The 18,113-nt window shown below is 45.6% G+C and overlaps 1 protein-coding gene across 1 annotated transcript in view; it reads right to left on the minus strand.

Annotated features, from left to right (window-relative positions):
- Positions 1 to 5,271: 5,271 nt before the first annotated feature.
- The window catches only part of LOC144485222 (uncharacterized), a 29,597-nt gene continuing 16,755 nt past the window's right edge, over positions 5,272 to 18,113 (minus strand). The window contains exon 5 of the mRNA XM_078203430.1: positions 5,272 to 5,845. Coding sequence (XP_078059556.1) covers positions 5,272 to 5,845 — 574 coding nt within the window. The remainder of the gene's footprint in view (positions 5,846 to 18,113) is intronic.

Consider the following 18,113-nt stretch of genomic DNA (forward strand, 5'->3'; position numbering starts at 1 on the left):
ATCCACTCAATGGATATATTTTACTTTGCCTTGGAATGTTGACACACTTTCTCCAAAAACCAGTCCAAAGTGATTCTTTCCTCCCCAAAGGGTTTATTTCCATTGTTTTCCTTTTCCAGTCTGGCAACCTTTAATCCCAGAGCTGTCCTTCACAGTGATGGTTCTCCTGGACATTTTCCCACTAACACAAGCAAGGCGAATCTTCCAGCCTTGTTTCACAATCCTCAGAAATCTGTGACCAACATTCGACATCGGAGCAGAAGTCGGCCATTAGATGGGTGGAGAACTGGCTTGGTCATAGAAGACAGAGGGTGGTAGTGGAAGGGTCTTTTTCCGGCTGGAGGCCTGTGACTAGTGGTGTACCGCAGGGCTCTGTATTGGGACCTCTGCTGTTTGTGATTTATATAAATGATCTGGAAGAAGGAGTAACTGGGGTGATCAGTAAGTTTGCGGACGACACAAAACTGGCAGGACTTGCAGATAGTGAGGAACATTGTCAGAGGCTACAGAAGGATATAGATAGGCTGGAAATTTGGGCAAGGAAATGGCAGATGGAGTTCAATCCTGATAAATGCGAAGTGATGCATTTTGGTGGGAATAATGTAGGGAGGAGCTACACGATAAATGGAAGAACCATAAAGGGTGTAGAGACGCAGAGGGACCTGGGTGTGCAAGTCCACAGATCTTTGAAGGTGACGTCACAGGTGGAGAAGGTGGTGAAGAAGGCATATGGCATGCTTGCCTTTATAGGACGGGGCATAGAGTATAAAAGTTGGGGTCTGATGTTGCAGATGTATAGAACGTTGGTTCGGCCGCATTTGGAATACTGCGTCCAGTTCTGGTCGCCACACTACCAGAAGGACGTGGAGGCTTTGGAGAGAGTACAGAGGAGGTTTACCAGGATGTTGCCTGGTATGGAGGGGCTTGGTTATGAGGAGAGATTGGGGAAACTGGGGTTGTTCTCCTTGGAAAGACGGAGGATGAGGGGAGACTTAATAGAGGTGTATAAAATTATGAAAGGCATAGATAGGGTGAACGGTGGGAAGCTTTTCCCCGGGTCGGTGGTGACGTTCACGAGGGGTCATAGGTTCAAGGTGAAGGGGGGGAGGTTTAACACAGATATCAGAAGGACATATTTCACACAGAGGGTCGTGGGGGCCTGGAATGTGTTGCCGGGCAAGGTGGTGGAGGCGGACACACTGGGAACGTTTAAGACTTATCTAGACAGCTATATGAACGGAGTGGGAATGGAGGGATACAAAAGAGTGGTCTAGTTTGGACCAGGGAGCGGCGCGGGCTAATTGTTCCTGGTTTCTCGTTTCAAGGCTTCATTCTACGATCATCTTGCTGGTGCCAGTACAGAGTGAGACTGCGGATAGTTGGGAACCTGTCTCGGGGGCAGGGAATTCATATGGTGTTCGTGGAAGTGGAAATGACTAGGGTTGGGAAGCATTTTCCGATCGGGGCCATTGTGATCTCCTGGACTCGTTTCGATCGCCTCAGGGGGTCGGAGAGGAATTTCCCAGATTTTTTTTTTTTTTCCCCATATTGGCCCTGGGGTTTTTCACTCTGGGTTTTCGCCTCTCCCTGGAGATCACATGGTCTGGAATGGGGGGGTGGGGGTAAGTTAATAGGTGTAATGAACAAAGCATCATAGCTGTGAGGGACAGCTCGGTGGATAGGATATTGGTATGTAGATAGGCTGGAAAATTGGGCGGGGATCCTGGATTCAGGATTCAATCCTGGACCGGGGAGCGGCGCGGGCTTGGAGGGCCGAAGGGCCTGTTCCTGTGCTGTATTGTTCTTTGTTCTTGTTCTTTGTTCTTTATTTGGCCCTTTGAGTCGGCTCCACCATTTATTTAGATCATGGCTGATCTGTTTGTGTTGAGTTCCACATTCTCGTTCTACACCTGATACTTTTGATGCCCTTATCCAACAAGAATTGGTATAAAGGCAAAATTCTGCTGTTGTTGGAATCTGAAACAAAAACTGAAAATGCTGGACAATCTCAGCAAGTCTGACAGCATCTGTAAAGAGAGAATAGACACAGCATTTTGAGTCAGGATGATTCTTTATCAGAGGTGAAGACAAGGAAAATCTGACAACATTTATCCTGTGAGGGTCAAGAATTGGGAAGCAATCTATTAAACCTCCTCTGAACCACTTTCAATGCATTTGTATCATTTCTTAAACAGGAGACAAAGCTGCAGCCAGTATTCAAGATGCAGTCTCAGTAACGCCCTGTATAACTGAAGTACAACATCTTTACTTCTTTGTTCAATTTCTCTCGTAATAGAACAAAGAACAAAGAAAATTACAGCACAGGAACAGACCCTTCGGCCCTCCAAGCCTGCACCGACCATGCTGCCCGACTTAGCTAAAAGCCTCTCCCCTTCCGGGGACCATATCCCTCTATTCCCATCCTATTCATGTACTTGTCAAGATGCCCCTTAAAAGTCACTGCCATATCCGCTTCCACTACCTCCTCCGCCAACGAGTTCCAGGCACCCACTACTCTCTGTGTAAAAAATCTGCCTCATACATCTCCTTTAAACCTTGCACCTCGCACCTTAAACCTACGCCCCCTAGTAATTGACTCTTCCACCCTGGGAAAAAGCTTCTGAATACCCACTCTGTCCATTCCTCTCATAACCGTGTAGTCTTCTATCAGGTCTCCCCTCAATCCCCGTCGCTCCAGTGAGAACAAACCAAGTTTTTTCAACCTCTCCTCATAGCTAACGCGCTCCATACCAGGCAACATCCTGGTAAATATTTTCTGTACCCTCTCCAAAGCCTCCACATCCTTCTGGTAGTGTGATGACCAGAATTGAACACTGTATTCTAAGTGCGGCCTAACTAAGGTTCTATAAAGCTGCAACATGACTTGACAATTTTTAAACTCAATGCCCTGCAAGCATGCCATATGCCTTCTTGACTACCTTCTCCACCTGCATTGCCACTTTCAGTGACCTGTGTACCTGTAGGTCACTATCAATACTCCTAAGGGTTCTGCCATTTACTGTATATTTCCGATCTGTATTAGACCTTCCAAAATGTATTACCTCACATTTGTCTGGAATAATAAAGGATAACATTCCATTTGTAAGAACTTTGATTTATTTGAACTAAGATTTATGAGGGTTCTCTTGTTTACAACAACCTCCCCAATCGTAAATCACACCAGGTTCCAGTGACTTAACCATATGGCAAGAAAGAATACTTTAAATGGTGAATTCAGGAAGTTTATTAATCATTAAAAACGTAACAAGTCAGAAACATAAAAAACAGAGTGTTGATTAACAGTTAATGGAGAAAGTTTAACATTAACAATTGAACGGACTTCTCTCCATCCCTCTCAGACCAGGACATGAAGTGACCGCTCCAAAAACATGGATAACTTGTGAAACCAACAGCTCTCAACACCTCTCTGTAAACATATCTCTCTCCACCTCTCTCCCAAATTGCCTTCTCAAGACCACTTTTTTATACTTTAAAAATGTCAAAAGACCATCTTAGCCAATTCCCATAAATCTTCAATTCTGAACTAAAATAGACAGATGAGTCTTCAGGCGATTTAAAAACAAATGAACTGTCTGCTGAAAGGGTTAACGTTTCGACAGAACCTAAAGGGGTGGGGACTGAGCAGCAAAAACTTGGCCCACAATTACGTCACTTTACACAAGTTTAAAACAAAACAAATGATTTTAAACATCATCTATTAATTTTTTTGTTTTATTCCTCAACCTACTTAATTTGATCAGTTTTTGTTAGGGATGGGTAACTTCTGTTCTTTATAAACTGATTCACTCATTTTGTTAATCCTACATGGGCTCAGAGAATCAGAACCCAGACTTTATCATCCTTATCCTTTTTCTCCCTTTGCCACCACTCCCTCTGTTTTGCGGGAGGGTCGTGGGAATTCCAATCAGACCGAATCATTTTATCATAAAAATAAAATACTGCGGATGCTGGAGTCTGAAACAAAAACAGAAAATGCTGCAAGATCTCAGCAGGTCTGACAGCATCTGTGGAGCGAGAATAGAGCCAATATTTCGAGTCTGGATGACCCTTTATAAGAGCTCTTACGAAGTGTCATCCAGACTCGAAAGGTTGGCTCTATTCTCTAATCATTTTAATCGATAAGTTTCTTGTTCTTAGTTCCCGGGTTCCTGGCGCTGTGAGGCAGCAGTGCTAACCACTGTGCCACCGTGCCGCCCCAGTTTAATTCTAACTCATTCTGAGTAAATATTCTCACCAAGTCCTCTGTTGGGGCCCTGCTGAGCAGTTTAATGGTCCGTGATTGCAGAAACTGAGCAGTCACAGGAATGTGGTCACGATAGTCCAGTCCCACAATGCCTCACATTCAATCTGCAGTCCTTCAATTATAACAGAATATGTGGCTGTATGTAGCTGCCTCGGCCATGGTCAACCCCAACACTGCCTTCCTGAACTGCTGCAATGCCTGAGGTGTAGGTACACCCACAGTGCTGTTAGGGAGGGATTTCCAGCTACACATTCCAAAACTTTCACTAGACTGTAGATGGATACCAGATTGATATATTCCATTCAACCACACCCAAGGTGAGTTATTCCAATTCCTTTATTGTCCAGGACAATATATTCACAATATCTTTAAAACAGAAATTAAACATTCCCATTTGATTTCAGGTATTAACATATTCTGTTAGTTTGTTCTTTATTGTCAATGTCAGGCTGGGGTTGTTCCTCTTGGAGGAAAGGAGGTTGAGGGGAGATTTGATAGAGGTGGACAAGACTCTGACAGGTTTAGATGAGGTGGACAAAGAAAAGCTGTTCCCATTAGCTGATGGCACAAGAATAAGGGGGCATAGAGTTAAGGTTTTGGGTCAGAGATGCGGGGGGGGGGGGGGTATATGAGGAAGAATATTTTGATGCAGCGAATGATAATGACCTGGAACTCGCTGCCTATGAGGGTGGAGGAAGTGGAGACAATAAACAATTACAAAGGAAATTGGATGGACATCTGGGGGAGTTTCAAACAGAAATAGTGACTAAATATTTCTTAACTTCCTAACACCCTGTTACTCTGTGATCCATCTGAAATTTGAAACCAGGTATTCGCAACAAGACTCAAAGAGCATCAGTCCACTGGAGGCAAAGTCATGAGACTGGCCAGTCCAGCAGAAAGAAACCCCCCGACCATCCCCATTGACCAACTGTGAGAATGAACAAAACGCAGTCCTGGATGTAATTGAGAGCAGAAACAATAACAGCAGAATCCAACCCCTGTCATCACTCGTGAACTCGCTGGTGTCTCAGCAGGTGGGATGACCGACTGAATCTCTTCTCACACACAGGGCAGGTGAAGGGCCTCTCTCCAGTGTGAACTCGTTGGTGTGTCCGCAGGCAGGATGACCGAGTGAATCCCTTCCCACATTGAGAGCAGGTGAATGGACTCTCCCCAGTGTGAACTCGCTGGTGTGACAGCAGGCTGGATGAATCACAGAATCCCTTCCCACACTGAGAGCAGGTGAACGGTCTCTCTCCAGTGTGAATTCGCTGGTGTATCCGCAGGTGGGTTGACTGAGTGAATCCCTTCCCACACTGAGGGCAGGTGAATGGCCTCTCCCCAGTATGAATGCGCTCATGTGCCCGCAGATTGGATGACCGAGTGAATCCCTTCCCACACTGAGAGCAGGTGAATGGCCTCTCCCCAGTGTGAACTCGCGGGTGTGTCTGCAGGTTGGATGACTGAGTGAATCCCTTCCCACACTGAGAGCACGTGAACGGTCTCTTCCCAGTGTGAACTCGCTGGTGTGTCTGCAGGCTGGATGACTGAGTGAATCCCTTCCCACACTGAGAGCAGGTGAATGGTCTCTCCCCAGTGTGGTTGCGCCGATGAGCTTCCAGCTCATTTGGGTATCTGTATCCCTTCCCACAGTCCGCACATTTCCATGGTTTCTCCATGGTGCAGGTGTCCTTGCCTCTGTCTTGGGTGGACAATCAATTGAAGCCTCATCCACACACAGAACACGGATACAGTCTCTACCCGCTGAGAATGGTGTGATAGTTATTCAGGCTGTTTAACTGGTTAAAGCTCTTTAGTCAGTGCACTGGAACACTCTCACTCCAGTGTGGCAGAGTGTTGGTGCTTTTCCAGTCACACTGATGTTTGAAATCTTTTCAAATCAACAGACCGGACAATCATTTCTCCTTCTCGATTCAAAGTCCGATGATATTCAGCTCCCAAGGAATATGACTCTGTCAGATCTAGACGTGATGTTTGAGATTTCGGGCTGTGATTCCTCTTTCAATATCCTGTGAAATGAGTTTACACATATCATCAGTGTCAGAACAGGATAGAAATTCAGAATAGGATTCTATTTAAAAATGAAAGTGGATGGGCACTTGAAGGAAATAAACTTTCAGGAGAATGGGGATGTAGAGTGGGAATGGGACTGGAATGTTATACAGAGAGTCAGCCTGGACTCGAGTTACCAAATTGATTCCTTCTGTGCTGTAATGACTTTATGATTGGAAATGTATAACATTGCTACAGTATTATATTACAATGCAAGAAATAATAATAAATGTATTTTATTACAGAAACATAAATTATATATCTAATCTGGGTACCATATAATAACACGAGACATATCTCTGTTCTATATTAATTTACTGTCCCCTTAAATGTCAGCCATCTCCTGCCCTTTAATTGTGTACATGAGGAAAGAGACCATCCTTTTAGACAGAAAGAAGATTAACGTTTCAGGGTGGGCAGAATGAATTACAGGGAATAAAAATGTATCAGATTTTGTTGGTCAATATAAGCTCAGAATGGGGGAGGTGGCTAGATGGGTGGAGAACTGCCTTGGTCACAGAAGACAGAGGGTGGTAGTGGAAGGGTCTTTTTCCGGCTGGATGCCTGTGACTAGTGGTGTTCCGCAGGGCTCTGTATTGGGACCTCTGCTGTTTGTGATTTATATAAACGATCTGGAAGAAGGTGTAACTGGGGTGATCAGTAAGTTTGCGGACGACACAAAATTGGCAGGACTTGCAGATAGTGAGGAGCATTGTCAGAAGCTACAGAAGGATATAGATAGGCTGGAAATTTGGGCAAAGAAATGGCAGATGGAGTTCAATCCTGATCAATGCGAAGTGATGCATTTTGGTAGAAATAATGTAGGGAGGAGCTATACGATAAATGGCAGAACCATAAAGGGTGTAGATACGCAGAGGGACCTGGGTGTGCAAGTCCACAGATCCTTGAAGGTGACATCACAGGTGGAGAAGGTGGTGAAGAAGGCATATGGCATGCTTGCCTTTATAGGACGGGGCATAGAGTATAAAAGTTGGGGTCTGATGTTGCAGATGTATAGAACGTTGGTTCAGCCGCATTTGGAATACTGCGTCCAGTTCTGGTCGCCACACTACCAGAAGGACGTGGGAGCTTTGGAGAGAGTACATAGGAGGTTTACCAGGATGTTGCCTGATATGGAGGGGCTTAGTTATGAGGAGAGATTGGGTAAACTGGGGTTGTTTTCCCTGGTAAGACGGAGGATGAGGGGAGACTTAATAGGTATATAAAATTATGAAAGGCATAGATAGGGTGAACGGTGGGAAGCTTTTCCCCAGGTCGGTGGTGACGTTCACGAGGGATCAGAGGTTCAAGGTGAAGGGGGGGAGGTTTAACACAGATATCAGAAGGACATATTTTACACAGAGGGTGGTGGGGGCCTGGAATGCGCTGCCGGGCAAGGTGGTGGAGGCGGACACACTGGGAACGTTTAAGACTTATCTAGATAGCCATATGAACGGAGTGGGAATGGAGGGATACAAAGAATGGTCTAGTTGAGCCAGGGAGCGGCATTGGCTTGGAGGGCCGAAGGGCCTGATCCTGTGCTGTATTGTTCTTTGTTGTTAGAAGTGGAAGGGAAATGATCTCCAGTGGAAGAGAAACAATTCCTGAACATTGTAAGACTAAGCTGGTAAATCAGCAGTGAATAGAGTTGTGAAGTGGTAAAGACCTCATCAAGACATAGCTTGCGGAAATAATAGTTAAAATACACCCATTATTAGAGGCAGAGGAAGGTAGACAATGGCAGAGAGCTGATCAGGGAGGGCAGAGGTGAAACAGAGAAATGGATGGCCGTTTAAAAATTCATAAAAAGCATGGTTAGTAAGTTTGCAGACGATACTAAATTAGGAGGTATCGCTGATAGTGAAGAAGGTTATCAAAAATTACAGGGGGATCTTGATCAGTTGATCGGTTAGGGAAGTGGGTCGATGATTGGCAAATGGATTTTAGTACAAATAATAGAGTACAGAGGCACAACCTCAGGCTAAAGGGACAATCCTTTAAAACAGAGATAAGGAGGAATTTCTTCAGCCAGAGAGTGGTGAATTTGTGGAACTCTTTGCCGCAGAAGGCTGTGGAGACCAGGTCATTGACTGTCTTTAAGAAAGAGATATGTAGGTTCTTGATTAATAAGGAGATCTGGGGTTATGGGAAAAAAGCAGGAGAATGGGGATGAGAAAAATATCAGCCGTGATTGATTGGCGGAGCAGACTCGATGGGCAGAGTGGCCTAATTCTGCTCCTATGTCTTATGGTCTTAAGTGTGAGTGTTGCATTTTGGAAAGTCAAATCAGGGTAGAACTTATAAAGTGAATGGTAAGGCCCTGGGGAGTGTTGAGGAACAGAGGAACCCAGGAGTACAAGTATATAGTTTGTTGAAAGTGGCGTCACAGGTAGACAGAGTGGTGAAGAAGGCATTTAGCACACTGGCCTTCATCAGTCAGGGCACTGAGTATAGGAGTTGGCACAGTAAGAAGTTTAACAACACCAGGTTAAAGTCCAACAGGTCTGCTGTTGGACTTTAACCTGGTGTTGTTAAACTTCTTACTGTGTTTACCCCAGTCCAACGCCGGCATCTCCACATCATGACTACTATAGGAGTTGGGACATTATGTTATCGTTGTATAAGTCGTTGGTGAGGCTGCACTTGGAGTATTGTGTAGAGTTTTTGTAACCCTGTTATAGGAAAGACATTGATAAACTGGAAAGAGTGCAAAGAAGATTTATGAGGATGTTGCCGGGACTAATGGGCCTGAGTGATTGCGTGAGGTTGGACAGGCTCGGGTTTATTCCTTCGAACGTAGGAGAATGTGGGGTGACTATAATGAGGTGTATTAAATAATGAGGGGCATAGATTGGATGAACCCACATTGTCTTTTTGCCAGGGTAGGAGAATTGAAAACTAGAGGGCATAGGTTTAAGGTGAGAGGGGAAAGATTAAAAGGGACCTGAGGGGCAACGTCTTCATGCAGAGGGTGGTGTGTACATGGAATGAGCTGCCAGAGAAAGTGGTTGAGGCAGGTTCAAACAGCAGGTTTAAACATTTAAAAAGCATTTGGATAAGTACATGAATTGGAAAGGATTAGAGGGATATGAGCCAAACATGGGCAATTGGGACTAGCTGGGAGGGCACCATGGTTGGCATGGATCAGTTGGGCCGAAGGGTCTGTTTCTGTGCTGTATTGCTCTATGACTCTATGTGCTGGCTGCGTCAGCATCTATTGCCCTTGAACTGAGTGGCTTGCATTGCTGGGGGATGTAGTAATTTCCTTCTTTAAAGGACATTATTAAATTGGATGAATTTTTACAACAATTGTCATCAATGGACTTCTAATTCTAGATTTGTACTGAATTCAAATTTCAACATCTGGCCATTGTGGGATTCGAACCCAGGGTTCACAGTGTATTGCCCTGGATCCCTGTATTACTAGTCCAATGACACTAACACTGCACCATTGGCAAAGGAGCCACAATAGCCCGAGATCCATGGAATCAGAGCATGCTCTAAATTTAAATTAATGCTCACCAACACTCACCCCAAAACAATTTCACTGTTTTCAACATTTTAAATCTGCTGGAGTCTACATCTGCAAAGATCTCAGAGAGTTTGGTGTCCGGGAAAAATGTTGCAATCTTCAAATCTTCGCCGTGTAAATGAGGAAAGTTATAGGTGTAATTCAAGGTTTGTAATTCAGGACAGACAAACATTTCTTTTGGTCTGAGTTTGCTGTGAGTAAATCCTCCCCTTCTAACCCCCTGTAAAAGGAGTTTCCAAAATCCATCAGCATTTGTCCAGAACAGAAATTCAAAACATTCTCTCCTATTGCTTGCACAGAATTACTTTAGTGGGACAAAATTGCAGTGGAGGCAGTTCAGAGAAGATCCAGTTGGTTGATTCCTTTCAGGTTGAGCAGTTTGGGCCTGTACTCTTTGGAGTTTAGAAGACTGAGAAATAATCTTATTGAAACATCTGGGAATTTAAGGGTGGCATCGTGGTTAGCACTGCTGCCTCACAGCACCAGGGTCCCAGGTTCAATTCCGGCCTTGGGTCACTGTCTTTGTGGAGTTTGCACATTTTCCCCATGTCTGTGTGAGTTTCCTCCGGGTGCTCCGGTTTCCTCCCACAGTCCAAAGATGTACGGGTGTGGTGGACCGGCCATGCTAAATTGACCCTCGTGTCAGGGGGATTAGCAGTGTAAAAGCAGGGGGTTGTGGGGATGGGGCCTGGGTGGGATTGTGGTCGATACAGACTTGATGGGCTGAATGGCCTCCTTCTGCACTGTAGGGATTCTATGATTCATATGATATAAGGTGCTTGACAACGTAGATGCTGAGAGGATGCTTCCTTTGGTGTGGGAATCAAGGAAAAATAAAGGATTTAAGGTTAAGATGGAGAGATCTTTTTTCTCAGTGGCCTGTTGATCTTTGGAACTCTGTTTTCACCAGAGAGGATTGGAGGCAGGTCATTGAATATATTCAAAGCTGAGGTTCTGAACCACAAGAAACTCATGGGTATGGATGGGGTGGGGGTAGCAAAGTCATAGAGATTTACAGCATGGAAAATGGCCCTTTGGCCCAACTTGTCCATGCCGCCTTTTTTCAAAACCCCTAAACTGGTCCCAATTGCCCACATTTGGCCCATATCCCTCTCTACCCATCATACGCAAGTAACTATCTAAATGCTTTTTAAAAGACAAAATTGTACCTGCTTCTACTACTACCTCTGGCAGCTTATTTCAGACACTCACCACGCTATCGAATTACAATGGGATCTTGATCAATTGGACGAGTGGGCTGACGAATGGCAGATGGAGTTTAATTTAGACTAATGCGAGGTGATGCATTTTGGTAGATTGAACCAGGGCAGGACTTACTCAATTAATGATAGGGAGTTGGGGAGAGTTACAGAACAAAGAGATCTAGGGGTACATGTTCATAGCTCCTTGAAAGTGGAGTCACAGGTGGACAGACTGGTGAAGGCGGCATTCAGCATGCTTGGTTTCATCGGTCAGAACATTGAATACAGGTGTTGGGACGTCTTGTTGAAGTTGTACAAGACATTGGTAAGGCCACACTTAGAATACTGTGTGCAATTCTGGTCACCCTATTATAGAAAGGATATTATCAAACTAGAAAGAGTGCAGAAAAGATTTACGAGGATGCTACCGGGACTTGATGGATTGAATTATAAGGAGAGGCTGGATAGACTGGGACTTTTCTCTGGAGCATAGGAAGCTGAGGGGTGATCTTTTAGAGGTCTATAAAATAATGAGGGACATAGATCAGCTGGTCAATATCTTTTCCCAAAAGTAGGGGAGTCTAAAACTAGAGGGCATCGGTTTAAGTTGAGAGGGGAGAGATACAAGTGTCCAGAGGGACAATTTTTTCACACAGAGGGTGATGAGTGTCTGGAACAAGCTGCCAGAGGTAGTAGTAGAGGTGTGTACAATTTTGTCTTTTAAAAAGCATTTAGACAGTTACTTGGGTACGATGGGTATAGAGGGATATGGGACAAATGCGGGCAATTGGGATTTTAATATAAAGACAGCATGGACAAGGAGGGCCGAAGGGCCTGTTTCCATGCTGTAGACTTCTCTGACTCTATGACTCTCTGTGTGAACAAATTGCTCCTCTGGGCACTTTCGTATCGCTCCCCTCTCACCTTAAACCCTTGCCCTTTAGTTTTAGACTGCCCTACCTTTGGGAAAAGATATTGACCGTCTAGCTGATCTGTGCCCCTCAGTATTTTATAGACCTCTATAAGATCACCCCTCAGCCTCCTATGCTCCAGAGAAAAAAGTCCCAGTCTATCCAGCCCCTCCAAAGTAGACATGATCTTATTGAATGATGCAGCAGGCTCGATGGGCCGAATGACTGGCTCCTGTTCCGAATTCTTATGTTCTTATTCCGATGTTCTTGGATAGCTGCGCATGCGCCCTGCTACCTATTGTCCCTCTGAAGATAGTGGTTCTGAACCAGCCCCTGAAACCACGCCCATTGTGACCTGCCACCGACAGCAGCGCATGCGCTCTCCTTCCCCGCTGAAACAAGATGGCGACCGAAAACCGGGGCCTGTTCCCGGGAAAAAACCCCGGGAGCTGCAAACCCGGAACCGGCATGGTCTTATTTGGGCCTTGCAATCTGGAGCGGGCATTTGTGAAGCCTCCGCTCCCTCCCCACCCCGACTCCATTCCTCCCTCCGCCACACTGACTCTCACCCGCTGGAAAAAGCGTCCCCCGCACTCGCAGGGCTGAGAGCAAAGTGGCACTGCGCACACTCCAGATTCAGCACTGCGCCTGCGCAATAGGCTCCTGTGGAATGAAGAGGACACTTTCCCACCCGCAGGCGTGCTTGGGAATTAACGGCGCCATTGTCAAAGACATAATAGAAAACTATCTGGTGCAATTGAGATGAATTAATTTTTTTAATACATTCCTCTGAATTTGTGATTAATTGGCCTGTGTACTAAGCAGATATTAATGTTCCACTTAAAATTAAAAGAGAAGGTGCAGGAAAAACGCAGCAGGATTGAGAGAGAACCCACAGAGGCAAGTTATGAATAGAGTTCAGACTGAAACAACAATAAAAAAACCCACACGGGGGACCATGAACTGAGTTCTGCATCCAACAGACAGCCTGATTTATGCCAGCTCCTAACTGTGTTTCTAAACTCGAACCTATAAAACAGTAACACAGAAACAAAACTCTGTAGAGATTGTTTCTGGGACAAAGAAAACAAATACTGGAGATAGTCATCAGGCCAGACAGCCTGTGAGAGTCACAAACAGAATTGAGGGTTCAGGTTGCTGACCTGCCCTCAGTCTGCAATTAAACATTTAGAGTTAGTCACTGACTAATGGCGGTCACAATTCCCACAATGCCCAGCGCCTCAGAAACCCCTCCATTCAAAAGTTGTTCGCCGGAATTCACTAATCATAGAATCCTTACAGTGCAGAAAGAGGCCATTCGATCCATCGAGTCTGTACTGCAACGGCAACAATATATTCTGCACCCTACTCTTTTCCTTTCCCCCTATGTACTCTATCAATTTACTTTTTTTCTGTATAGCACGCAGGAAATAATACTTTTCACTGTATCCCAGAACATGCGACAATAATAAATCAAATTTGACACTACATATCTTGGACACCAAGGGACAACTTTACCTAACCTGCACATCTTTGGGCTATCAGAGAAAAAACGGAGCACCCAGAGGAAATGCACACAGACAGAGGAAGATTGTGCAAACTCCACACATGAGGTGGAGATGCCAACGCTGAACTGGGGTAAGCACAATAAGAAGCCTCACAACACAAGGTTAAAGACCAACAGGTTTATTTGGAACCACAAGCTTTCAGAGCGCTGATGAAGGAGCAGTGCTCTGAAAGCTCGTGATTCCAAATAACCAAAAGAGAAAATGCTGGAAAATCTCAGCATGTTTGGCAACATCTGTCAGGACAGAAAAGAGCTGACATTTCGAGACCAGATGACTCTTTGTCAAAGCTTTGACAACGGGTCATGTGGATTCGAAGCATCAGCTCTTTTCTCTCCTGACAGATCCTGCCATATCTGCTGAGATTTTCCAGCAATTTCTCTTTTGGTCTCAAATTCCAGCATCCGCAGTAATTTGCTTTGATTCCAAATAAACTTATTGGACTTTAACCTGGTGTTCTGAGGCTTCTTACTGTGCAAACTCCACAGAGACAGTCACCCACCGCTGGAATCGAACCCAGACTCAATGAGGCAGCAGTGCGAACCACTGTGCCACAGTGAAGGTAGTTTGCCGCAAATTTCGGGTGATAACAATGGGCTGGATGTTGCTCAGAATGTGGAGCACTGCAGCAAAGTACAGAGAGACAGAGACAGAGCAGCAGACTGGACTGAGAAATGGAGTCTGCAGACTGGAACTGGCAGCATGAGGAGAGGTTATTTAGTCTAACACTCACAGCAATCTACAACCCACCCCTATTACCGAGACAGTGAGACAGAGATTATAAACACTCACCAACACAGCTCCAGTGAAACGTCCCAGGAAAAAGGGGGAATCTGTGGCAGTTCCTGTCCTGATATAGCCCCAGGACTGTCACTCAAACCCCCAACCCGGCCCAGTTCACAGCTCAGCCTCTCAGCTTGCAGCTTCCTGCACCTTGAGCCAACCCTAACCAGGTGTGGGAGGGATGTGGAACCCCAGAGTGGGGGGAGGGGTGACCTCCTGCTGTGCCCCAAATAGTTTCTCCTTCCCCTCCCCCTTGGCGCTCTAAGGTCTCAATGTGGATGTGTTGATGGGCATTGCAGAGCCTCACTGAGCTGCGCCTGTACCTTATCCTGGGTCACCCCCTCCCCCTGGGTTCAGTGTGTTCAGTTCGCTGCTTCTTTTCCTGCTGAACTTTCAGTTAATCAAAAACAGAAAGTGCTGGAAAACCTCAGCAGGCCTGACAGCATCTGTGATCATCCAGACTGGAAGCATTGACTCTATTCTCTCCACAGACGCTGAGATTTCCAGCATTTTCTGTTCCTGTTTCAGATTCCAGCATCCGCAGTATTTTGCTTTTATCTTAAACAAGCATTCTTTGATGGCCTTTACCCTCCGTGCTCCTTTCCAGAGCTTCCCACCTTCTGCTATTGTCCCTGACTCCCACATTAACTCTGTCATTCCTCCCCTTTACCCCGCTCACCCTGTCTGAAGTCAGGCTCAGAGTTTTAGCGCCATCTCCCCCTCCCCCAGCCTCCACATCCCAACACCCGGAATCTCTAACCCAGCGGTTCCAGTTTATCTGGTTTGAGTTCAGATTTGCCGCAGCACCGACAGGATTTCACTTCAAACCAGCCGGAACTGACTGCTCACAAATCCCTAAATGTTTCTCCAGCAGCCCGGGCTTGTTAATGTTGTTTAAAGTCAGCGCCCAAATGGAGCAACTCTCCTCAGTTTAAAAAACTTCTCCGTTTAATCTAAGGTATTATTCACACCAGACACAAATATAAAATTGTGACCGTTACCCCCCCCTCCCCCACCCGGCCACCCAGACCCGAGCTGGGGTGTCCTGAGTAAGAGACATCTGTTCCAGGTGTGACAATTCTTACACATTGTCTGGTTGACATCAAACGGAAAACGCTGGAAATATTCATGAATGAAAGCAAATTGCTGCTTTTGTCAAAAGGGTCACCTGGACTCGAAACCTCAGCTCTTTCTGTCTCCTGCCAGACCTGCTGAGATTTTCCAGCGTTTTCTCTTTTGGCTGGAAATACTCAACAAGTCAGGCAGCCTCTGTGGAGAGAGAAACAGACTGAATGTGACCTGTCATCGGAACTGGGAAATATAATATTATTTCTCGCAACTAAAAGAGACACTTTACAGCCTTCAGAACAAAACTGAGCTCAACAATTTTACACCACAATCTCTGCCCCCATTGTGTTCTGTGTTTCGTTGCTGCTTTTTTCACCTCATTTCCCTCTTGTTTACTTTACATTCAGACTTTTGCTAACCGGCTATTCACACCTCATCCAGAACATCTTTTGTGGTCTTTACTTGTCCCATTACCACTCGCTTTGGTCTTGGGCCGTGAAACATTTTGTCAGTTTGCAGATCTTTCATTTTGTCTCCTCCACCTCCCTCTCTCAATTCTTCAGAGGTCAGTCTTTGACAAAGGGTCACCTGGACTCGAAACGTCAGCACTTTTCTCTCCTGACAGATGCTGCCAGACCTGCTGAGATTTTCCAGCATTTTCTCTTTTGGTTTCAGATTCCACCATTCACTGTAATTTGCTTTTATCCTGATTTTCCCTGTGTGGCTCTGGAGAGCGCTTGAGACGTTATGAACAGAGAAAACGAGATTTTTCTCTCTCTCTCAGAGGGTCTTTGGTCTGTGGAATTCTGTTCCTCAGAGAGCAGTGGAGGCAGAGTCAATGAATATTTTTAAGGCTGAATAAATGGATTCTTGATTGACAAGAGAGTCAGAGGATTTGGGGGGTGGGGGTGGGGGGGAGAGACAGAAAAGTGGAGTTCTGGCCACAATCAGATCAGTCGGGATCTTGTCAAATGCTGGAGCAGAGGGGCCCAATGGTCCACTGCTGCTCCTCATTCATATGGATGTTTAGCTGTATGTTTCACTCTGTTTTTACCTCCATAGAAGCTGCTGAGCCTGTTGACTATTTGTGGCATTGACTGTTTTATTTCAGATTTTAAGACTCTGTAACATATCACTGTGTAATCCAACAATTAATCCAGTTCTCCTGGATTTCTACTCTGTAACATATCACTGTGTAATCCAACAATTAATCCAGTTCTCCTGGATTTCTACTCTGTAACATATCACTGTGTAATCCAACAATTAATCCAGTTCCCTGGATTACTGCATTGTGGCATAGTGGTTAGCACCGCTGCCTCACAGCACCAGGGACCTGGGTTCGATTCAAGTTTTGGGTCACTGTTGAGTTTATTTGTTGAGTTTGCACATTCTCCCCGTGTCTGCGTGGGTTCCCTCTGGATGCTCCAGTTTCCTCCCACGGTCCAAAGATGGGTGGATTATGTGGATTGGCTATGCTAAATTGCCCCTTAGTGTCAGGGGGAACTAGCTCGGGTAAATGCATGGCGTTAAGGGGATAGGGCCTGGATAGGATTGTGGTCGGTGCAAACTCAATGGGCTGAATGGCCTCCTTCTGCACTGTTGGATTCTATGATTCTAGTTAGAAGTCTCACAACACCAGGTTAAAATCCATCAGGTTTATTTGGTATCACGAGCTTTCGGAGCACTGCTCCTTCATCGGGTGAGTCAATCGTCCATGATTCTAGATACGGACAAACTCACAGATGCACAAATACATTCACAGACACGCAAATATGATTTCAAGAAGTAATTAGATATCGCTCATGGGGCGAAAGGGATCAAGGGATATGGGAGGAAGGGGGGATCAGGATATTGAATTCGATGATCAGCCATGATCAAAATGAATGGTGGAGCAGGCTCGAAGAGTCGAATGGCCTACACCTGCTTCTAGTTTCTATCCTTCTATGGACACACACACACGCATGCACACGCATGCATGGACGCACGCGCACACACACACACTCAATCTCAGACACTCTCACAAACACAGAGACAGACTGAGACCATGAAGGGTTGATGTTAGTCTCACTCTAATCCACCTGCTGGGCACCAAAATAATAACAGAAGCAAATCTGAAACTCAGTGTGCGGGTTTTATTGTGAAATTAGATAATTTATAAATATATCCCCATAGCTCCGGGTGGGAGTGGAATTGATGATTTCTTGACTGTCTGTCTGCACTGCTGCCTCACAGCGCTAGGGACCCGGGTTCAATTCCCGGCTTGGGTCACTGTCTATGTGGAGTCTGTACGTTCTCCCCGTGTCTGTGTGGGTTCCCTCCAGGTGCTCTGGTTTCCTTCCACAGTCTGAAAGATGCGCTATTTAGGTGCATTGACCCAAACAGGTGCCGGACTGTGGCGACTAGGGGAATTTCACAGTAGAACATAGAACATAGAACAGTACAGCACAGAACAGGCCCTTCGGCCCATGATGTTGTGCCGAGCTTTATCTGAAACCAAGATCAAGCTATCCCACTCCCTATCATCCTGGTGTGCTCCATGTGCCTATCCAATAACAGCTTAAATGTTCCTAAAGTGTCCGACTCCACTATCACTGCAGGCAGTCCATTCCACACCCCAACCACTCTCTGTGTAAAGAACCTACCTCTGATATCCTTCCTATATCTCCGACCACGAACCCTATAGTTATGCCCCCTTGTAATAGCTCCATCCAG

Source organism: Mustelus asterias, unplaced genomic scaffold (genome assembly GCF_964213995.1).
Source record: "Mustelus asterias unplaced genomic scaffold, sMusAst1.hap1.1 HAP1_SCAFFOLD_171, whole genome shotgun sequence".
Classification (NCBI taxonomy): Eukaryota; Metazoa; Chordata; class Chondrichthyes; order Carcharhiniformes; family Triakidae; genus Mustelus; species Mustelus asterias.